This window comes from Stigmatopora nigra, chromosome 2, assembly GCF_051989575.1.
Source record: "Stigmatopora nigra isolate UIUO_SnigA chromosome 2, RoL_Snig_1.1, whole genome shotgun sequence".
NCBI lineage: Eukaryota > Metazoa > Chordata > Actinopteri > Syngnathiformes > Syngnathidae > Stigmatopora > Stigmatopora nigra.
In genome coordinates, this window is record NC_135509.1 from 5,939,506 (window position 1) to 5,962,659 (window position 23,154).

Genomic DNA, 23,154 nt, shown 5'->3' on the forward strand with positions numbered 1-23,154 from the left:
CCTATTTGAAAGAATTTTGCTAAATTAAGAATATGTTGGGGCATATCCTCGACGTTCAATGTAAAACAACGCGGTGGAGTTTACTGTTTTAAGATGGCCGCTGGTTACTAACGCCGCCGAATGGGACAATTCTCATATCTAGCTCTAAATGTGTGATATCTATGAGGGAACAATGTTGATACGTGTTCCTTCGTCCCTTTTCGGCCTTTTCCGGGTTCTTCCGTGTCACGTGAACAGCGTATACTGTGGAGGTAACCATTTTGTATTTTTCTCCCGTGTTTGGCGGCTCGAAAAGAAGCTTGACGGTCCTATTACAAAGTACATCTAAACTGTATATACCTAATATTAATGGTTTATTATGAGATGCTGCGAAAATGAACTGCCTAGCTGCTGCTTATTCCCGCGTTTCGTCGATTGTTTAAACATGCTAGCGCTTGAAAGCGCCGTGTTGCGTGTAGCATTTGATACTAAAGTGATTATGTCCATTTTTCTCAATAGAAAGGGTGATTATTTTCAAGATGAGTGGTGGTCGTGTATTTATTGGACGGCTCAACCCCTCGGCTACGGAGAAGGATGTGGAAAGATTCTTCAAAGGATACGGCCGCATCCGTGACATCGACCTGAAAAGAGGCTTTGGCTTTGTGGTCAGTGCCATTTTATTTAACCCTTTATTCTGTTTCTATTTATGTATTATTGTATTATTAAGGAAGGAATTTCTCACAGGAGGTCAAGTAAATTAAAAAAAATGCTTAATTCATTCTTCCTTTGTTTGTTCACACGAGGGTCGCGAAGGGTGCTGGAGCCCATCCCAGCCAGCCAAGGGCACCACCCCCAAATTCCTAGTCATTTAGAAGTGCACACTGATGTGTTTTGTGTCAATGAAATGTACTCTGTTCAGAATTACATGTTTTTTATTTTCTGCAGGATTTTGAAGACGCCAGAGATGCGGAAGATGCCGTGTATGATCTTGATGGCAAAGAACTGTGTAATGAAAGGTGAGTAGCTTCTGCTATCATTAATATTGGGTCACGACGATGCATATTCCTATGATGGGATTGGATGATTGAGATTTTGGATCGAGATTGGCAGTTTGTCTTTAATTGTTGATGATTTCAGAGTTACAATAGAGCACGCTCGTGTACGTCTACGCGGCAACCGAGGAGGAGGAAGAGGAGGAGTCGGCGGCGGTGAAGGAAGCCGCTTTAATGATCGGTACGGTCGAGGCATGCAGAACAATCGGAGGTATCCCATTTTCCATCCTCCACCTTTGTGTTATAAACCCATGACAGCAATTCCCTGATGTTTTTATAACATTTCAGTAGAAACCCTCCTCCGATGCGTACTGAGAACCGGCTGATTGTGGAGAACTTGTCCTCCCGTGTCAGCTGGCAGGTCAGTAAAGCCACAAGTTTTGAATTCAAAGCAAGCAATGCTATATGAACAACATCCTATGGCCTCTAATAATAATTCTTATAAATGTAAAATGTCTAGTATACTGTAATTTTGCCTAAATTTGTTAATACAATGAATTGAGTGGCATTTTTATGTTAAGGATTTATTTTAGTGTCAAAAAAAACAAAATTGATCTATTCCTGTGTTCCAATTTTAACCAATTCTTCACCCCTTTATTTGCCAGCCTGACTGTTGTGTCATGTGGAAGAGCTCGCTTATGGTGGAGTTAACCCCTTCTGGGTCCTTCTGTCTGGGTTGAGCCAATCTGTCCCACTCCTACTAGTTGAAGCCTGCTGGTCATGTGAACTTTCACTCCTCACTGGGGGGAAGCGCTGGTGGTCCCTTCGCTCGCGAAGCCCTCTGTCCAAGGCAGTGGGTGGCGAGGGAGAGCAAACAGAGGGTTGGCAGAGAGAGAGCGAGTCGATGGCCGCGTTGCTCGATGGTTCGTTAAATTGAGAGACTTCGATTGATCGATATGCCCCATCCCCTCCCTACTCCCCGGTGCCAGTGGATGTAATCATCTGTTACCCAAAAGGTTTCGCTCTCAGGTAGTAGTTTCCTCTCTTCCACCCTGTTCACTCTCTTTGCCGTGGCGGGATGCCGAGGCATGGGCGGTCCCGGTGCGGAGCTCTGATAAAACAGGGCTCGTTGTGCCAAATTCTGCCCCAGTGACACCACCGTAGTCTGTTTTGTATTAATTGATGCAGACGGTGTCTATGTCTGTAGTTCTATTTAGATGGTGGCCCAGGAATCTCAAAACTTCAATAAATTGGCAGATGCAAAAAAAAAAAATAGCAAAGGGGTGCTTTCCCATCCTAAAACAGCTCGTGTTGAAGATACGACTAGGTTTGAGGTTCTTGGGTCCCTTTGTATAGCTTTCGTAGTTGCAATTTTAGCTTCTCCTTTTTTTACCAAATCAATCCTGTCTCGTGTTTTGACTTTCTGTCCCGAGTCTCTCTCCCGCGTTTATCACTTTATTACTACTGCGTGTTTAGGACCTGAAAGATTTCATGAGGCAAGCTGGAGAGGTGACATTTGCAGATGCACACCGGCCTAAACTCAATGAAGGGTAAGTTGTTGTTGCCTTGGATTTTTTATTTTTTCCTGGGGAAAAAGTGAATTGGTATGAAATAACACAAAGTCTCTCCTAATTTTTATAGCGTGGTTGAGTTTGCCTCCAACAAGGACATGCAAAATGCTCTTGAAAAACTTTCTGGGAAGGAAATCAATGGCAGGAAAATAAAGCTTGTTAAGGCAGGCCAGAGGAGGTGAGTTAGCATGAATATTATTTACATTAACTAATTTGCTGCTCTTTCTATGGGCATGCCAATTTAGTTACTCTCTAACTGACCTAGTATGATGACTTGTCATTGTTATTCCCTTCTCAAGGTCCAAAAGTCGTTCCCGCTCAAGGAGTTCATCTCGATCCCGCTCCCGTTCACGCTCTAGGTCCCGCGGTCGCTCTTCCTCTGGAAGTCGCCGGCGATCCGGCAGTCCTCGCCGATCTGGCAGTCACGGGCGATCTGGAAGTCCTCGGCGATCCGGCAGTCTCCGCCGATCCCGAAGTCCTCGCCGATCCCGAAGTCCCCGCCGATCCGGAAGTCCCCGCCGATCCGGAAGTCCCCGCCGATCCGGAAGTCCCCGGCGATCCGGAAGTCCCCGCCGATCCGGAAGCCCCCGGCGATCTGGCAGTCCAGGGCGTTCTGGCCCCGGGGCCAAAAGCCGCAGTCGCTCCCATAGCCGCTCCCCCATCGGCGACAAATTCTCCCCTAACACCAAATCAGTGGAGCCAAACAAACGCGCCACATCTACTACACCTCCTCCGGTTTCTCCGCTTGAGAAAGAGCCTCGTTCCCGCTCACGATCCCGTTCTCATTCCACTGAAAGCCAGCATTAAGTCAACACTTGAATGCATTGGGAGAGGTTCGTAAAAGCTTAGCACTCATTCTTAGGAAAATATCAAGATTGGGCAGAAAGGAACCTTGTTTTTTTTTTCTTCCCCGTAGTGATTAAGGGTTTTATTTTAATAGGAAAGGAAGGCCACTTATCTGTGATTCATTACTCGACTTCCTGATCCGGGCGGCCCGGCGGCTGAGTGGTTAGCACGTCAGCCTCACAGTGGAGGCCCTGGGGTCAAATCCAGGTCGGTCCACCTGTGTGGAGTTTGCATGTTCTCCCCGGGCCTGAGTGGGTTTTCTCCGGGTACTCTGGTTTCCTCCCACGTTCCAAAGACATGCATGGTAGGCTGATTGGACACTCTAAATTGCCCCTAGGTATGAGTGCGCATGAATGGTTGTTTGTCTACTTGTGCCCTGCGATTGGCTGGCCACCAAATCAGGGTGTCCCCCGCCTCTGGCCTAAAGTCAGCTGGGATAGGCTCCAGCACCCCCCATGACCCTAGTAAGAATAAAGCAGTTAAAGAAAATTAGAGACTTCCTGATTTATGATGTCTTCCCCACTGCCATAATCCATTGAAAACTCGTAGTATTTTAATAATATTACCCCGTTTCAGTTGATAGTTTTTTTTTCATAATGCAATGAACAACGTTTATCACTTTGCATGCCTCATTTCTCTACCTAGAGAGGTCTGTCATTAGAACAAATCGATGTGCAAGTGTGTTGTTAGGAATGCCTGATGACTATTTCAATCATGAGGTTACATGTTCTTCATGTTGAGCCTTGCTTGGTGAACTAAAAACGGCTCCTTAGATTGTTATTTCTCATTTTATGCAGTTAAAAAAGAAACTTGTTTGTGTGAGTGTGTATGTATACATGTAATTTGACACAAAAAAATGTGGTTAAGAAAAATACAACCTTTTGTTCACGTGGGTTTTACTTTTAGTTAAAAAAACGGACAATTGCATGGAGGACATAATGTACCTATTAAAGCAATTTTAACAAAGTTACTCAAGTTCTCATTATATGACTCAAACCACCCACCTAATACAATTTTCTATTCTATTAGGAAAAGAGCTGACTACACACTGGACAGGTCGACAGTCCATCATAGGGCCTGTATAGAAGAAGACAACTATTCACGATGGGGAGTTAACACTGTGAACTGAACCCAGACTTTCTGCGCAGAGGTTGTCAACTCAGCAGTCAATAAATGTGATATTTGAAATACAGCAGAAGAGCTTTAAGGCTTCTATATACAGTCCAGCCGGTTTTTATCATACACCTCCTTCGCAAAGTGCTTTTAGTCCTGGTTCACTTTCAGCAGGCAGGTACATATCTGTTAAGCAAATAGCAGATGAGTGAATCATGAATTGTTCAAATGTGGATCATGAAATATCAATCTGTAATCCTATTTAATTTAAGGCAGGGAAAAGATAGATGTTTTTTATACTGCTAGTCTTGTGATTTTTGTGGACTCATACATACATCAATCCATTTTCTATAGGTTCTGGTTTATGCCTGCAATTTAACTTAAGAAAAATCCTTTGGGGGTACAATAGAAAACCTGACTATTTTTATTTGGAGAAAACATGTATTACACTTTGGTGAGGACAAAATTAAGCAACAGCATGCATAAGGCCTTGCGTGTTTGTGTGAGGAATAACTATAATTTTACAATGTTGTTTCCATAGAAAATATACATTATTGGAAACTTTAAATAGTTCCAAGAATAATTAAAAATAATACTGCGATGATTGAGTAAATATTGCATATACTACTTTTTCTGTGAACTCAGTTAAGTCCTGCTTAACCTGCCGTCAGATGTACTTGAAAAATATTGCTATATTCTCTATGGGTAACAATACAATTACTATAAAATAATGTTCACACTTATTATATGTACCATATATGATACATCAAGCGATATAAGATCCTACATTATATCAAAATGGCATTTCAACTGATTAATTTTCAATGTTGGTGATCCAGTCTCATTTTATTATGAAATAACCCCCTTTTTACCTTTCTTTTTCCTTGTGAGCCTCTGGTGGCACCTGTAGACCATGATGAGCGCCATGGCCTCTAACAGCTGAAAGGAAATGTACACCATCGGGAAGAGGAAAAGTGGGCCGATCACATCCGGTGGAAAGGCCAACTTTAGGATGGTGGAGCACAACTGAATGTTCTGGCAGCCTGTTTCCATAGAGACAGTCCTCCGCTCCCTGAGTCAAGGTACAGTAAAATACATCAAAAGTCATGGGTGTACAATACAGTGTGGTGGTGGTGCATTAGGGAAAACCTGGCAAAATTGTTAGTAACCACTCATAAAGTGTTATTAATATTCCAGTTCAATTCATGTAAACGTATATACTATGTCCCACTTACGCTTGGCTGAGTCTGAAGATGGCCGAGATGAAATATCCAAAGGTGAACCCAATAAAGGGCATGAAAGCGCCAGTGGCCAAAAGAGGAGGAGACATAATAGCCAAGATGGCCCTGCCGATCGCAATGGTGGCAAGGATGGCGATCACCACGGAGGAAATTGACATGATGGTCAAACCTGCCTGAGAGCAAACATAGGTAAATACTTTTCATTCATCATCCGTACTGTGCATTCTCGCAAGGTTTGCAGGGTTGGCTGCTGCCTATCCCAGCCGATTTTGAGCGAAAGCCAGACTACACCCTAGACAACTGTTTTTTTGTGGAAGGGACAGGCTCCAGCAACCCCTGTGACACTTGTATGGATAAGTGGTATAGGAAAGGAATAGAGTAATAGATTTAGACCACTGACCTTGGTGATAATCTTGGAATAGTGAGGCCTGTAGTGGTTGATGAGGATACCGATGCCGCAGGGAACGAGAATCATAACGAGTGACACAGTGATGTCAAGATAGGGCACAGCACTTTGCAGGTCGCCAAATCCCTGGCAGTAAATGTAGAGCAGCAGGGGCATCATTCCCAGAGCCACCAAGGTGGAACAGGATGTCATCACAATGCTGTTAAAAGGGGAACAACTTAGTTAGGAACACATTATATTCCCATTGCATCCTAACCCCTTTTAATACTGTCTTACATCAACACTGCAAAGAGTTTAACAACAGCAATTCTATTTGTAAAGATCTATTTATCCCTTTTTTATCACATCAATCCCACTGCTGTGAAAAAAATGAGGGGGAAAATCATTCCACACAGATCTGATTAAGCAGGAATGCACACACAACAGGCAGCACACTTAATTCTTGATAAAAGAGGACCCAATCGGGTTGAATGGCCCACAGGGGCTTGCCGTGTTGTGATAAATATTACACTTATCATTGCTTTATGATCAGGCAGGTCAGTCAACTCTAATCACGACAGGAAAGAAATGTATGTACTAGTTGACAGCACCAGGAGGTTATTGAACTGCACAATAACATATTTTCAATGATCATCAGTTATGTGTGTGTGTGTGTGTGTGTTTACCTAAGGTTCATGTCACCATTTATTGCTAAAGCCAAAATGTTAGAGAGAGTCCCCCCAGGGCAGCAGCCGCATATTAGGACCACCACAGCTGCCATGTCAGTCAGCTGGAAGCCCTAGAAGCAGCGGAGATAGTAATAATACTGTACAGTATCCATTATTGCGAAAGGCTGTACATGGACAGTAGTTGTATGCGAAATATGTTTTTAATCAAATAGAAATAACATTTACTTCACTACTTCACTGTGAATGGCTGGCCACCAATTCCAGTGTCACCCATAGTTTGCTGGGATAGGCTCCAGCACCCCCTGCAATCCTTGTGAGGATAATGAATGTATAAATTGACTACCTTATCTATAGTTTTAGATGTACTTTTGCTTAATGTGAAGATATATCAATCCATTTGTTATATGTTACTAATACAATATAATGTCTGGTTCTATTATCTTATCAGTGTAATACAGTTATTTTTGCACCAATCTAATGTGACTATATAAACCAACCTTGGCAAAACAAAAGGCTGTAAGCGGCATGACACAATATTGGGCCACCACTGCAATCACCACTCCTTTAGGTTTCACTATGTGATCCTGAAAGATAAATATAAACACAATAATTAATACTAAACGATCAGTTTTACTCAAATGAAAGAAGGCTGTTGCATGGAGTCACCTTGATTTTAGACACCTCCATAGTGCATCCCAATGAAACCATGGTTATGAATAAGACGATAACCATGAGGATGTTAATTGTTTTGTCCACCACTGGTGATAAAAAGGGCTTGAATAGGACAGTGGTGCTGTTTGCGGAGACCATGCTGTCATTGTGCATTGGATTGGGATCAAACAGGTCCATGATTTGATCCATATTCTGGTCCCCAAAAGGGTCATAAACTATAGAAATAGGCACAAGAAGCAACAATTTAGACCTGATTAAAATGTCTCACTCATCATTAAATGTGTGCTGGAATGGGAGAATGATATGATGATGAATTTTACAGCTGAATTAATTATGAACAGCCCCTAATGAATGGATTGACCTTCCTCGTAGTAAACAAGTCAAGATATAATACATACATGAAAATGTAAAACAGAACATAAGAAGAGCTTTAAAAATAAAATAAAATTACTATTTATTTTTGGGAAGAATTTGTCCATTAATGAGTTGGGATAATTTGATTAAATACAATTTGAATCTTTTTTTGTCACATTATTGATCATGCAGATTAGAATGCCATTAGCACTACTGAATATTATAACTAAACGCAATAATCTTAGAATAGCAAAGATCACTTCAACAAAAAGTGACAAACAATACACTATATTTTCATCCAAAACTTGCATAAAAAAACATCACAGATTAGAAATGTCACAATGGCATTGATAAGATGCACTATCCATCAGCTCAGTAATCAGTGTCCACCAGTTCATAGTACACATTATATTGTGCAGGAGACCTTTACCCTAATATTCATTGTGAACAGTTTGTTCCTCTGCAAATATTTCCCAAAGTTAATTTAAGTCACATTTTTTCATAAAATTCATAATTTCACATGCACATGAGTAACTTTTAGTATTTTTTTTAATCACTCGGAAAGAAAGAACCCCCTGCTTCATTTCTATGCTTTTGCAAAGTCAAATGACAAACATTTGTGCAGTCAAATACAGTAGAGGTGAAAAATACAATATTTCTCATTTTTCCCACCTTTATAGCTCACTTCATCTCCATCACTGGCAAGGGAATCCTACCTGTATTTAAACTACTGTACTGTGCACACAGATCTGACAGTTATCCACTTAACACAAGAGGAAAAAACACTTAACAGGTGTAAAATCTCGAAAGTGTGTCTCGCCATCACATTCTGTCATGTGCCTTGTTGTTAAAGTACCATTTACACACACACATGCACCATTTTCCAACATTACAATCTGCGCAAAGTGACAGAAAAAGTCCCAAGTGAACTGTGCAGAAACATTTGCACCAAAACAGACGGATTGAAGTACCTCACACATCTTTTGTTTACCTGTCAAAGCATGTGGCCTTCCTCACTTCTTCACTGCTTGCCAAATGTGATCTTTTTCCATGTCTGATGACTGCCTTTTATGCTCTCCCATGATGACAAGTGCATGTTGTGGTTGTGCACAGGTGCCATCTAGTGAAAGTTTTACTTTTTTCACACATAGCATCATTGGAAACACAAAATTTACATAATACTTTGGACCCAATTTTGTGAAAATGTATTTTTTTGCTTGCTTCTTTGTAAAAAGTAAAACTGGACCAAATTTCAGACTCACTGAAAGATGGGAATCTGCATTTGATTGTGCATTCAAGCCTCATTTTAGTACGAATGAATTACATTTAAATAAACATTTCACAATTAGGCTCCTTGCAAATTGCAAATTTAATCGGAATTAATTTCTGCTCTTGATGCATGGAAACAGTACCCCAACAGATGGTGCTGTTTTTCTTTTCTTTCTGCCTTTATTTTTAAGTAATTTTCTTTATGATGAAGAACATAGATTAATTGATTAATGTAATACTTGACAATATATAGTTGTATTTATTTATTTATTTATTCATCCAAATTAGTTTACTCTAAATTTCTTTTTTTACCTGTGACAATACGTGTTGTGTTTTTCTTATTGTCCTTAAATGGGAAATCTAACCATCCATTAGTTTTCTCTAAACACTTTTGTCATGGAAACAGCCTTGTGGGCACATAAATGGTGCAGTTAACCTTAAACTCTGCCTGACAACAACAATCTGCCACACAAATCAGAAGAATTCTGTTGATCCATGTTGCTGCATCCATTATACAATGAAACATTTATTTCAAGTTTGAGGATGAATCATGAATGATTTGTACTATATTTAACGTCGGTCTTCGGAAAAGAAAAGTGGAACAAAATACTTCAGCCAGTAAATGAGAGAACAGTAGTTTTCCTAGTATATAGGCAGCAAATGGCCCAACCTTCTTATTTCCATATAAATCCACCACATTTTGGATGTAGTACAAACGATGATATATATAATAATGAAATTAGCATAAAAATATTAATTATTTTTTAGGGGTCAGTTTTAATTGAGTATGATGACCATGATGCTGCCTACAAATCATTGGCAGGCAGCATACAACAGTAGTCCATGCCAAGAACAAACGCTGCATGCGACGGCAACACTCGGCAGACTGTTACTCTCATACTAATGCCAAGGTTGCTGATCAGTTTCATGTGCTGCCTGTAAAAGGAATTTACAGTGCAAAATGAAGCGCTCATGAAACACCAAGTCATTGCAAGAGAAGGGGAAACTTGAGTATGACTTGTAAAATTCACTGCTATTGAAACTGTTTCTAATTGGGTTGCTGGGTTTTTATGCCGTTACATTGAAATTGAATGCTGCAATATACAGAATATGTAGCAATATATAGAATTTATGCACAGAAATGCTGTTATAAAAGAAGGAATCTTTCTATTTTAATAAAAAATACCTTTTTCTGAGCTACACGATTTGATCATGTGTATATAAAGTTGTATAACAATGTAGCTCAAAAGGGGAGAAGAGTAAATAAAAGTAAATAAAATAAAATGTCTAAAATATTATACAAAGCACCCACACTTCAGAAAATGCAGTATATCATATACAGCTATTTATTAACTGAGAGAATTAGCCTTAATCTAAAGGGTCATGTGATCCTTTGTTTTTATTAAGCCTACCCTGACAACAACAGACAACAAAAACACATCATCGTTAAAGCATATCCAGTGTTGTCTAGTACATGGTACGGGGCAAAAGGAGGGCATTTTGTTGTTAAACAGGCCAAGCCCTGTAAAAACATGGGGGATGGGTGGCGAACTGATCACTAGTCTTTCTTTTGAGTGCTATAATTAAATTGCCTGCATCACATGTCCATTTGCACATGCACATTTTTGAACTTATTTATTTTCCTCAAGCAGCTCCAGACATGACTAATCAATGTTCATTCTTGACAGGCAACCTGCAGGCCAGGCAGGTCATGACCTTGTGGGACTTAATTGTCCCGAGGGACCATTCGAGGCCAAGGGGAGAGATTAGCGAGAAGGGTGTGGTGGAGAGGTTTGTTTGTGAGTCGAGTGCTTGTGATCATTAGTTACTCTTGAAAGTGGTGATTTAAAGGCACATAAATGTGATTGCTGTCAACAATGGTGGCTTTGCTTCCATGGAATTGTGACCTCATTGTGTTGGGAACCTTTATATTAAATAGGAATGACCTTGTTTGCCTATGATGCTGCAGGACCTTTATTAAATAAGTGCATGCAAGGTTAACATGTAGAAATTGTACAGGTTGAGGGGAAGCATTGGGTGTCGCCCACAGCTGTGGCCTCTCGACCTGCTGAGGGGAGAAGATGAAGCCTTTTTTATTTATTTATTTTTTTAAAAATCCATGCAAACTAATCCACAATGTAAGCTCCTTATCTATATAGCTCAATTTTGGAAGTCGCCAGTTACGTCAAAACAGGGCACAAAGCAACAATGTTTGTGCTCTCGTTTACTGAGTGGTAATTGAACTAGTACTATTATTATTAGTATTTTTGCAATAAATCAGGCAGATTATCCTATAGATCACCAGTGACGTATTTACTGTATTGCAAGTAGTATGTGCAGCGAAGGCAACGTGTTTAAATCACCATATTGTATTCTAATGCTAAGTTTAAAAATATTTTTGGAGGGAAAGAACATAACTAAAAAAAGAAAAAATAAATAAAAAACAATACGTGGCAGTCACACATCTGTTTTGTAATTCTCCAGTGTTTTTCTATTCCACGTGTCTGCTTTGGCACTATTTTGCCCCGTGACATAGAACTACAGTAAATCCAACTGAAAAAACTACATTTACTATCAATCCAACGGCCAATCAGGGCGTTGTAAAAGTTCTCGCATGTTTTACTCCTGATGGGAAATGTAGTATAAAATAAAAGATTTGGCCCAGTCCAGCTAACATTAACGAATAGTAAACTCAAAAGAGCAAATAAAAAATGTTTATATAACAATTCATAGTTTGAATATACGTGGTGAAGCTTGCCTGTTATGAGATATGATAGAATATCCTGCAACTTGTCAAGCAAAAAGGACACCATTTCCCAGATGGCACTTGGAATTGGCGCACGCGCCTTGCGCAGCGGTTACTTGGTGTGTGGATCGTAGTCACGTGGAGACAGGAGTCCACCTCGGTTCTGTCCAAACAGAACGTGTGTGAGTGAGTAGCTACTACTAGCTGACTGTCTATAGGAGCGCCGCTGGGCTGCTAAACCGATCCATGTTGTTTTTCAGCCACGCGTCCCTTTAATCTTGACCATTTGAGCGAAGAATGAGTGATAACGATGATATCGAAGTCGATAGTGACGTGAGTATGACCACTTTTCAACGCCTTTTACTGATTTGATTTCGCTTTTTGTCGATTTTTTTGGTAGCCGAAGTAGCTGCTCAGCTAGCGTTAGCTACCCGATAAGCTGCCTCGTCGTGCTTCTCTGATAAGTATTTAGACGTGTGGTTATAAAACCAAACCATTCTGATGATCTGCTCAAAAGTTAGATGAGTATTTTGACAAAATTTAAGCAGCTTCGGTGAACGGATACGCTACTAAAGAATTATGGCTACAATTGTACTTTTTGTTCTGTTTTTTTGCAGGAAGACTCGCCGAGATATCACAATGTGGTGCGTAATGCTTTGGGGAGAAATTTTCCTTTATTATAATGATCATACTGTGCTGCATTTGCATTTTTTGTTTGTTTTATGATTACAATCAGTCGTTAGTTGTGCGTAGGTGGACCTCAGAATCGAATGTGAAAGCATTGAGTCATATGATCCCGCTAGATATGACATTTTTGGAGGGCAATAGTTGCATGGTGGGAACTACTTTATGCATTAGGCAGGGTATCCCCATATCCTGCGTGTACACGGTAACACGACGTCTATATTTAGACCAAAAGCATTACCAAGCTGCACACCCTTTTGTCATCAGTTATTGTTTTACGCGCAGTGTAGATGGTTATGGCTTTGCCCAGTTCGAAGAAGGATTCCGCGTTTGCACATTTAGGTCACCCCAACAGAAGGATCTTATTTGACATGCTGCTGCATCCATGACGCTAAGATAAGAGATGCTGCTGCATGCATCCATCTGGAGGGGAAAGCCTTCGTGTCAGGAAGGGCTGCAGTGGGATGTTTTCCTGTGTTGCTGCCTGTGATTAGAGTCTGTCTTCAATACGTCCCACCAAAGGGGCTGGCAGGCTGGAATGGATGACGTTATAGTTAACTGCACGGCATAGTGCGTCGAAAACAACACACACACACACCCTGCACGGCGCACCATACCTCAATTCTAATGGCATGGTGATGAAAGCTTGGCATTTATGCCTGCTGGTGGACTAGTCTACAATTCTTCATGTAAACATTATGCAATTCCTTTTTATTGAACTTGGAGGAGGAAAATGACCAAGTATGCTAATGCATGGGATTAATCAATTGGACTTTGAACTCGGTCATTCGTCTCCAACAAGACTCGGTCGGATATCTTAATTTAGATTGGCGCCAGGTTTTAAACCTTTACATAGATAGTTGTGTATTCACTGAGAAGTTGACTCTTCTCTTGTCCTCCTAATGTTCGTTAAATATAGGAAAATTCCATACTATTGAACACTGTAGCCAAATTGTTCGTTTACGAGAAAATACACATAACTCTCAGCCGAGTAATGCCCACAAGTATCCACATTTCAATATACGTTATGTAAAAAGATTAGCTATTTTAAAATTCTCTTAGCAGTGAGTGACAACTAATCCTTAACCTGGCCTAATGTTACATTCAAAGTTTCTGTCAAGTCAGAATTATCACCAAAGATATGAATTCAAATCCTTCTAACACTTCAAAATGAGCACAAAAGCACAAATGACTACTACAATAAGTTCTTAGTTGGAACACGAACAATTGACTGTCAGCTGCTCTGTCCACAAACAATCACTTTGTACAGCCTTATTGTTTAAATAAAACAGTAGAACCTGGTGCCAAATATAAAAAATAAAAAACATAATAACAACAGAATAAAATATGAAGCATTTCTGTAATACAGCACAAGACCATGATTATACTAGAATGCATTACTCCCGGAAAATGTATTTTTTATATAGCCTATTAGAGTTTTATATCACAAAATACATTTAACACAAAGGGGGCAGAAATGCATGGACACTGTTAAGCTACTCTGTCCCCTATAGCTACAATTTAAACTGCTCTTTGCTTTTAAAGCCATATTCATACACTATTTTGAATTGGTGTTTTTACTTTTTGTGCACTTGATGTTAAGGGGTTTGTATGGCTACCACATCCACATCATCTGGACGTAGATCATAGTACCTTCATGCAGCACTGTGGTCAAGTGATTAGCATGATGGATTCACATTTCTGATGTGTTCCCTCCATGCTTGTAAGTGTTCTGTGGGTCTTCCCTAAAACATGCATGCAAGGTTAATTGTCTTGCCCAGTAGTGTGAACGTCAGTGTAAATGTTTTTCTCTGTGTACCCTGAAATTAGTTAGCCGTGACCCAATCCTGGGTGAATCCTGCCTCCAGGATAGGAACAGCTGGGATAGGCTCCAGCTCAACATCACTCAAATAAGGATCAACGATACAGAAAATCAAGCAACACATGGGAGTGTTTCCCAACTTAAGTAAATTGCTTTTCAAATGTTTGTGTTTTCAATATTAATAAATCATCCGAAAAATATTGAGCTTTTTCTCATTAATAATAAATCAGCCTCAGCTTGTTATTCCCCCATCTGGCTCTGCGGCAATTTTCCATGTGGGTGCTAATATAAAATAATCAGAGAAAAAGAAAAAAAACACCCACTCTTAAAAAGTACAATGCTGTTGCCTAAAGGCCGAGTAGCACTCGGCAGCAGGCGGGTTTGCGCCGTGCTGTCTTCTACCCACGCTGCTGCGCTGCCGGGCTGAAGGCCTTGTGACTCTCTCGTTGCAGGCAGACAAACGGGCACACCACAATGCGCTCGAGCGCAAACGTAGAGATCACATCAAAGACAGCTTTCACAGCCTCCGTGACTCTGTGCCTGCCTTGCAGGGAGAAAAGGTTGGTAACAGTACTGGTGCCCACCACAACAGTGTAAGAGAAACCTTTTTTTTCCCTTCATTTATGTTTGTTCAATGTCACTTAAATTATGGGACGCACGGTAACAATTGAATGGTGTAGAGAGAGAGTTATATGTGGGTTTGAGTGGCGAGCAGATGCATGTCGAACTGCTTGGACAAGTGTCAGGAAGTTATTACGAGGAAATGTCGCTGCCGTCTTCCTGTTTTGACATCCCTAACATGGAGAACGTTGCTAGAGCGTCCCTCCCCTAGAAACCGGTTGGGTGGGTGGGTGTATAGTTAAGGCACGGATGGTGCAGTGGGAGTCGTGTTTGCTGTGGGAGCTGCCTTGCATGTCTCTGTAGTCAGACCCACAGCTGATGTGCTGAATATTAACCTAAGTCCATGTCTGCGAGGAGTTTATTGACAAAAAACTGTGAAAGAAAAATCTGTATCCATCAATACACATGATGTAGTGTGTATAAAATGTAATTCTCCATTCAAAGACTGAAAAACTACTGAAGATGCATCACCTGTTCAGATCAACAATAGTAGTTGTAATATGAGGCAAGTAAGGCAATCATAAAAGCATAGTGATAAAAACAATGTGGACATCACATCATGGTGATAAAATAAATATATCCTCGTAGGTGTGGACTTGGGTTTATGAATGTGTTGTATGATGGTGACAACTATATGCATAGCTGGGTTTTATACTATGTATCGTATGCAATTCATGTGACCCGATTCTGTAACACTTACTTTCATCCAAAAAAAAGTCAACCCCTAATTAAGCTGCTAAGAGGTGCATAGCTGAAATCTTTGTCACAATGAACAAAAAAATGTTAATTGTAGTTTTCAGGTATAGTATATGCATCTTTTCTGGGGTTCTAGTCTGTAAAATATGGTATTGGAGATGGGTCACATCAATGGCTATTGAATTTGCAGTGTAAGCCCAGCCTTAATCATGTGTTGCAATGCAAATTCTTCATTCAATGTCATCTTGAAATTCAGGAGTAAAACAATAATTAATGATTACTTTAGTCTTGTTCTGATTATTATTTGGTGTATTTAATGTGATCATTTTTTTGCACACACATCACTTGTCTCTTTTGCATGTGTCACTAACAGCAGTCTACCAAACAGGCGTCTAGAGCTCAAATCCTAGACAAAGCCACAGAGTACATCCAATACATGAGACGAAAAAATCACACGCACCAGCAGGACATTGATGACCTGAAGAGACAAAATGCACTGCTGGAGCAGCAAGGTAAAAATTCACATTTATGTTCCTCTCTGTCTCCACCTCTGCAACTTTCATTTCTTTTTGTAACAGTGAATAGTTGAAAGTTATTATTAAATACTGTTAACCACAGCTTTAAAAAAAATTGAACTGATAATCGAACCCATTTGTTCAAAACGTACTGATTGGTGTTTTTGTCACGTAGTGCGTGCTCTGGAGAAGGTGAAGGGCTCTACCCAACTCCAAACCAACTACTCATCGTCCGACAGCAGCCTCTACACCAACCCAAAAGGCAGCGCCGTGTCAGCGTTCGACGGCGGTTCCGACTCCAGCTCTGAGTCTGAACCCGAGGAGCCTCCCAACCGCAAGAAGCTCCGCGTGGAGGCCAGCTAGGAAGCGCCTCACGTTCCAAAAAGCAGGTGAAAGGGCCACACATGGCCTCACTGGAAAGGCGAGAGAGAAAGAGAGGAAGCCTTTAAACGCTCTTGAAGCTCTTTGACCTTTCCACCTGACGCCCGACACACACCTACTGTTCTCGCCCCCCTCCTCACCGGGTGGGCTCGCGCTGGAGAGTCGTGACACCCTCAAAACTTCTCACGACCGTCAACACAATATTCTCCTGAACAAGGAGGGGGAGGCCAGCAGGGTGGAATCTCCTCAAAATAACCTCTCCTCCCTTAATATTTTCTTCCTGCAAAAATCCAAAAACCTAAAAAAAAAGGCAGCTTGGCTACTTGAGAACTTTGTAAGGTTTCCCTTGCTCGCGTTTGCGTACGAGCGGCAGGTGCACACCAAACGTACTCCCTATACAGTGGACCCCTGCTATTAGCAGACTATAACAATTATTTTGAAGATTTTAATTGTCTGAATAGTTAAAAGCAGAAATAGGAACACCAGGAGTTAAAATGATGATGCTGGTGATCCGTCAACTTTTCTCACAACCTAGTGTACTGTTATCTTTTTTAAAAATTTGCCTATATTGTAATGTATACTGTATGTGGCTTTTAAAGTACCGTGATTTTAAGACTCGCCTAGCCCTCACACTAGAGAAATTTGCCAGTGTTTTTTATGTTAGGTTAAAAAACAAAATGTCTTATCATGTCAAAGTGCTAGCATGCAGGGGTCCATTGTATTTGATTTTAAACTAGATCTTGCACCTAGATGAATTGTTTTGGGAAAAATGGTCTTTTTGAACAAACACAAATTGTAGATTTGTAATTTTTTTTTTTCACTTCAGAATGTGAAGACCCTCCGAGGAGAAATGTTTAGTGACACCAAGCTCAGGCCCACTGGATTGCAGATTTTTATTCTGCTGCGACACACTTGTTAATATAAGATTGAAGATAAGTTCATATGTTGAATTTGATGTTTGGAATGAATTTAAATATTCCTAAACTTGTATTGTATTTTGTCCTTTAGCCTGAAATAGTGAATGACTTTAGGTGGTGGAACACATTAGGCAGCTTGTTTGATAGACAAAAGAAAAAAAACATTATAGTTATGATTGGATGTTTTCAATCTCAAATGTATGTTATGCATTTTGTAGTCATCTCACAGGGCACCAAGTTATCACTTCAAGTGGAACGTTCCAAAAGTAGTAGTTCCTGTTGTGTTTTGCAGTACAAGGAAGCCAATGAATCTCCCCCTATTGATGTGTTGTGCTTTACAAACTCCCAAATTCATAATGCTGAATATTGCCCAAGGAAACAAAAAAAAATGGAAGCGCATTTGAGTGTCTAGAAACGTGTGTCTGTACATCATTTCCATTTTCTTTCCATTCAGGAGAATATGATTAGTGTACCGGGTCTTTGTCCGATTCCATTCCATGGAAATTACAAGTATGTTGTACATACTGCCAACAATTGTCTTGCAAGTTGAGGCCTACCTTTAATATGAGACTATAAAATAAACTATTTTATCCTTTAATGCGCTTTTATTTTTTCAGGTGAAAATAGGGAAGGAAAACTCAGAGAAGCTGATGCAATACAAAGATTTAATAACCTCAGCCTTGCTGAAACATTTCATTTCAGAGTGGCCTGAAGCATTTTTGCTTTTTGCTGCTCCTAGTGTTCCCCCCCTCCAGTGAGAGACTTAAAACTAGGATTGATGGTCCCTCGAGGATTTTCTTTCTGGAACGGGCAGCTGGTGAAAGTGCTGCAAGGCTTGAGCCACCTTCTCTGGACAGATGTTGTAAACGGGATGTGTGGGAGCCTACAAAGAGGAACAAACATGGATGGGTTTTTACTAGAAAGTAGCAAGCGGAAAAAAAAAAAACCTGTCAATAGGTATTTTTGGAAATTGCCCAAATGCGAAAACAGGCAACTTGTTGTAACAATTCCAAAGAAATTTGTCACACTGTTGAATCAACAAACTAGTTTTTGTTATGGGCAATGTCTGTGTCACCAGTCTAAGGTAAAAGTGACATAACAGGAAACTGAAAATGTCAAATCGACACCACAGCTGGTGCCATTCACATTCTTAAGTGAAACCACACGTACTATCCTGCCCCCCCATTTCAATTACTTCACTTCTCCACTACAGCCAACGCCTCACATCTGTCGCAGTCACACTTAACATGTGTTTGCCCTTTAACTTGGAGGAAATGGCTCATTTTGACCCAACAGTCTACCAAATTTGAATTCTTGTTGTGTATGACATAGTCATAATGTTTTCCACTACAAATTGATAACAGTAACTGCTACCAATTATTTCAAAACAAACTACAATTATGTAAGGGTAAGGACCTCAATAAAGAAAAGCATATAATTTCAGATTGTAATATTTTTGAGGGAAAAAAAGACATCGTGCCCCCTCACCAATTTATTCTGCTCCTTGCCGAGGACACTTTCATGATGGCTTTCACTGTTCCCGAAATGCTGTGCTATAGAAAGGCCACTCAGGCAGTAACACGTGTGGTAAAAGTCTCTGGATCTGGATAAGGAAAAAGATTCAAAACACTTGAGGATGATATTTGTTGTTGTTTTGTTTTGTGTGTTTTTTGTCATACTGACTTGCCAGGCTTGTCTAGCAGACCACCAGTTGGATTCTGACAGCAAAGAAGGATGTACTCTTGCAAAGCTTGCTGCTCAAACATCCACCTTTCTCGACTCAGCTCCGACTCCCCTGTGCAAAAATGGGTTAGCGCCGATACTACAACGAGCATTTATCATTGTGGTTGGTTACCTTCTTTAAAAAATGCCCGATGGAGAAGAGGCAGGAGTCCCGCCTGCCAGTAGGAGTAGCAGCCATCCACTAGTTTGTTGCAACGGCCCTGGAAACCTCCTTCGAAACGCATCTGTCTGCTGACCACCCACCTCTGCCAACCACAAGGATGCAGTATGAGGGTAAGAAAACTGCATTTTCCCACTTTTTTTTGCAATTATTTGCACCATGTTGCTTACCAGTAAAGCTTTAAGATCCAGCATGTGTTCTTTCCCCAGAATGACCAGCGCGGCAGTGCCACAAAACGTGTAGCCACCATGGGCCTCAAGACCGGGCACGCCACTCAGGCCACCCTCCCAGTTCTGGCAACTACACAAAACCACACATTAGAGCAAGCATAAAATTAGCTGACAGCATTTAACTGACCTGAGGATCCAGTTCGTGGTGTCCTCAAAGAGTTTGGGTGTGATAATGTTGGTGAGCGATGCTACAGAGGCTGCACAGTATGCGCTTCTGTGGAGGTAAGTGCATATACAGTCAAATGTGCACATATTGCTGATTCAATTTTGCAAAAATCACTTCTTTTTTTAAAATGTTAACAAATATTCATGATTCTCATACAGAGGTCATGAGTTACTTGGTTATTTAACAGGTTCACTATTTTGTACATGCTATGTTGTAGTATTTTCATGATTTTTCTTTGGTTTCTTGCAGGTTATGACTTGCACTTTTCAGAAAAAGTCTCAGGGCCAACATCCTGATCCCATTTATCTGGCCTCTCACCTGACGTCCACCTCCCCTCCCACGTGCATCACAAAGGAGCCATTAGGCTGCTTCACTGACCATAGGAAATCTAATAACTTCTCCCTGGAAAAAGAAGAATAAAATCAACCTAGGTAACCATAGTGTGACTTCCAAGTATTATTACACACAGTGTACCTGTCGATTATGTTGTAAGCTTCCTCTGTGCCGATAATGCAGAGGGCGTTGACGGCAGCGTAGGTTGGAGCCAGGTGGGCTTGCTGCGAAGGTCCGCCGCCAAAACCCCCCGTTGGGCTCTGACATCGGGCCAGGAACTGACACACACTGCATTGGCAGTAAGTAGTCAATTATTTTTTTTCCCCACCTTTGATAATGTAATGTTTGCCTCATTGTTTGAGGGCAGTTACACTTGCGGTTAGAATGGATTTTCACGGAAACGTGTAATTAACTAAAATACGTTCCCTTAACATTTTTCCCCCAAACTTCAAACACTGTTTTGAGTGTGCAAATTTCTGAATATCCTTTATATACTTCGACATGGCACCCAATTACACAAAGAAGCTGGAAGCCAATTTATTTGGATGGAAAAGTAAGCTTTAGCAGCCTCTCCCAGGCTCTGATCTGAACACAATGGGAGATCACAGAAGTTGGAAAATAAGTGCTTGGCAAATGCTTACTTTCACATAAAGATTTTAGAGTATGTAAACAGTATTTATTATTATTTTTTACCTTACTAAATTGAAACGAGCACATGACATGTGACTTACTCTGAGGCCATGTTGTCAGGAACAGGCTCTTCAAGTAACTCTAGACTGTGAAGAATCCAGAAGCAAAGCCAAGGTCTGCTTGCGTCCAGACACTAAACACACACACAAGATTATGTAGCGATAACTATAGATGAGAGGTTAAAAGATCCAATTAAAATGCACTAAAACAGGTGACCTCATTGGCCAATTTATTGTTTTGAATAGGGCAGCATTTTTAATGATTGGTATGTTGCTTTATGTGTGTACATGTGTTTGACTTTGTACCTCATAAGAGTCTGATAAGTGCCGTAAGCCCTTCTTGAGATATTGGAAGTGTTGTTCCCGGAGCAAGGTTGGTCTGTGGAGCAAATACAAGACAAATATCAGTTTAAAATATAGTACAAAACTACAGTGTGTGCTTAGGTATGGAAATAAGATCAACGTAAAACTGAATGAGGTTTTTATGTGATGTCATTTTAATTATTGTTGACATGCTTGAGTCTACAATGTAGTTAATTGAATATTTGGCTACATTTACAATTACAAGTCCCATTTTACTTTGTCACTGCAGAGCAATTTTAGGAGGAATTTGAACCCAATACACATTTATATTATTGTATTGGAAGTGTGTATGTTTAATGATCCAAACCTAGTTTACAAACATTGAATTCATCTTATTTAAACAGCCTCACAATTGGAAAACCTTCTGAAATGAAAAAAATAAACCAATGTTCTCTTCAGTTTGTGCTGGTAGTTTGATGCAGTTGTCATAGAAATAAGATGTGTCAGCCTGTTAAGAGGCGGCCGCGAATAGCAGAAGAACACGTGGGCCGATTGACACGCCATTAAAACCATCATAGACAGTAATAGTGTGCTTAGTAATGTATCATAATCACTGTAAATCAGTCATTACTGCATGAGTCAAAATAGGCCTCCTCATCGACACTATTTGTGCTTATTTCACAGTTATGCAATTATGAGGCAGAAAACATGTAAAAATTAGTAATAAGGATTGTCATATTTTGTAACATTGTCTTTATTAATTACAAAACACCGTAAAACCTCACCTAAATGTATTTATCCGGCGGTGCCAATCAAATGCAGTATTGTATATGCAACAGTTAATCTAAAATAATTAAATGAAGGTTTTACTGCTAAAGCAGTAGATCTTACAATTACTAATTGGGTGGTTTTATGTGTGAAAAAAAATATTCGCTGGGCGGAAGCGTCACATCCTGAGGGAGACTAGTTGGTTGTCATAGTAACGCACAAGGAGAAGCTTCTCAGATCTGTTAGTATGCTTTTGTTGACTTCTTATATCCCTTGTCCTTTACTTTATGTGTCCTAAAATATTTCTGGATTCACTAATCAAGGCTTATTACAAAATGAAATTGTAGCATTATTGGCTAACCTACCTATACCTACCTATATTTAATACAAGAGTTTTTAAATTGCCTTTTATATTGATGCAGGATCATATGGATTGCAAATTTGCAATTGAGCGTTTATCATTTATTGTCGAGCGTTCATCTCAAGTTGCAATGACTCAGTTTGACCGGCAAGTGGCAGTAGTGCCACTCGTTGCCTGTATACATTGTCTGCAATGACATAACGAAGAAGTGCGGCTTTCTTAGGCGTCACAGTCATTTGCCAAATATAACGGGTACTCTGTCACTGCGGGGGCGTGTTAAATGTTTTAAATTAAACAGCTTTAGCGGGTATATCGTGATGAAACCAATACTTACAGCGGTATGGTGTGGACTTGCTTGTAAACATTGATCACTTCTTCAATGCTCCGTTCAACCCTTTTCTGTTCCCAAAAATGAAAGTCACATTTAGTAGTTTTCAATAACAGCGTTATAACAATCCGATCGTGGAGATCTGAATAATAGATGATGTATTTATAGCTTTAACACGCAAATGTTTACCATCGCTTACCTGCTCCCGGGATGTCACGGTTTCCAACCCATCTTCCGCGAACAATTCAGCGGAGTGACATTTCCGAAAACACCGGAGAGGATTCTGTACACCGTCCATCCTAATAAATACAAACTCGCAATAGGGTTGTTATGACAGATCTCCTAACACTTTGGCTCCAGTCTGTTCACTTCCTGTTTAATTTGGAGCGTGCGGAAGTTACGTTTCTTTGTAACTACGGTGTGTTTGGCGCGCCAAAATAACGACCTGTATTTGTGAATCAAAACTCCTTCAATGTACCGCGAAATCAAAATGCGATAAATTATACTGCATTTGATGTAGTTTCCGTCATGTCATGTCATTTCTTGTTTTGTCTAATAACACCTATTAAATGTCTTGTAC

General features: G+C 40.3%; 4 protein-coding genes and 1 long non-coding RNA gene across 18 annotated transcripts; 3 read left to right on the forward strand and 2 right to left on the reverse strand.

Moving 5' to 3' along the window:
* Window positions 1–172: 172 nt before the first annotated feature.
* srsf5b (serine and arginine rich splicing factor 5b) lies at window positions 173–4,358 on the forward strand. Of its 3 annotated transcripts, none has more exons than XM_077709138.1 (8): window positions 173–251; window positions 499–644; window positions 925–995; window positions 1,117–1,242; window positions 1,320–1,392; window positions 2,448–2,521; window positions 2,613–2,720; window positions 2,842–4,358. In XM_077709138.1, the coding sequence occupies exons 1-8, from the start codon at window positions 173–175 to the stop codon at window positions 3,347–3,349; spliced, it is 1,185 nt and encodes a 394-aa protein (XP_077565264.1). In that variant the 3' UTR covers window positions 3,350–4,358. The 3 variants fall into 3 exon arrangements, with proteins under 3 accessions (XP_077565264.1, XP_077565273.1, XP_077565281.1); XM_077709147.1 differs by having other exon boundaries at window positions 1,323–1,392; XM_077709155.1 differs by having other exon boundaries at window positions 242–318.
* On the reverse strand, window positions 4,101–8,871 carry slc10a1 (solute carrier family 10 member 1). The gene is made up of 8 exons (XM_077709164.1): window positions 8,834–8,871; window positions 7,483–7,703; window positions 7,314–7,400; window positions 6,814–6,926; window positions 6,143–6,347; window positions 5,737–5,915; window positions 5,374–5,573; window positions 4,101–4,687 (listed from the first exon to the last, which is right to left on the reverse strand). Exons 2-8 carry the CDS (start codon window positions 7,675–7,677, stop codon window positions 4,626–4,628), a joined length of 1,041 nt encoding a protein of 346 aa, XP_077565290.1. The 5' UTR covers window positions 7,678–7,703; window positions 8,834–8,871; the 3' UTR covers window positions 4,101–4,625.
* LOC144180982 (uncharacterized) lies at window positions 5,300–11,238 on the forward strand. The gene is made up of 3 exons (XR_013324582.1): window positions 5,300–5,583; window positions 5,748–5,931; window positions 10,800–11,238. It is a non-coding gene; the product is annotated as an uncharacterized LOC144180982 (long non-coding RNA).
* A 662-nt stretch (window positions 11,239–11,900) lies between these two features.
* max (myc associated factor X) lies at window positions 11,901–18,091 on the forward strand. Of its 12 annotated transcripts, none has more exons than XM_077740698.1 (6): window positions 11,902–12,043; window positions 12,118–12,190; window positions 12,475–12,501; window positions 14,816–14,956; window positions 16,054–16,192; window positions 16,371–18,091. In XM_077740698.1, exons 2-6 carry the CDS (start codon window positions 12,155–12,157, stop codon window positions 16,556–16,558), a joined length of 531 nt encoding a protein of 176 aa, XP_077596824.1. In that variant the 5' UTR covers window positions 11,902–12,043; window positions 12,118–12,154; the 3' UTR covers window positions 16,559–18,091. The 12 variants fall into 12 exon arrangements, with proteins under 12 accessions (XP_077596859.1, XP_077596824.1, XP_077596868.1 ...); XM_077740707.1 differs by having other exon boundaries at window positions 11,977–12,039; XM_077740733.1 differs by lacking the exon at window positions 12,475–12,501 and having other exon boundaries at window positions 11,901–12,043.
* Window positions 18,092–18,144: 53 nt separating this feature from the next.
* On the reverse strand, window positions 18,145–22,974 carry fntb (farnesyltransferase, CAAX box, subunit beta). Its single transcript, XM_077740662.1, has 12 exons — window positions 22,774–22,974; window positions 22,581–22,645; window positions 21,121–21,193; window positions 20,857–20,948; window positions 20,267–20,413; window positions 20,111–20,194; window positions 19,754–19,840; window positions 19,567–19,696; window positions 19,349–19,481; window positions 19,177–19,288; window positions 18,982–19,096; window positions 18,145–18,376 (listed from the first exon to the last, which is right to left on the reverse strand). Exons 1-12 carry the CDS (start codon window positions 22,870–22,872, stop codon window positions 18,263–18,265), a joined length of 1,251 nt encoding a protein of 416 aa, XP_077596788.1. The 5' UTR covers window positions 22,873–22,974; the 3' UTR covers window positions 18,145–18,262.
* Window positions 22,975–23,154: the final 180 nt, after the last annotated feature.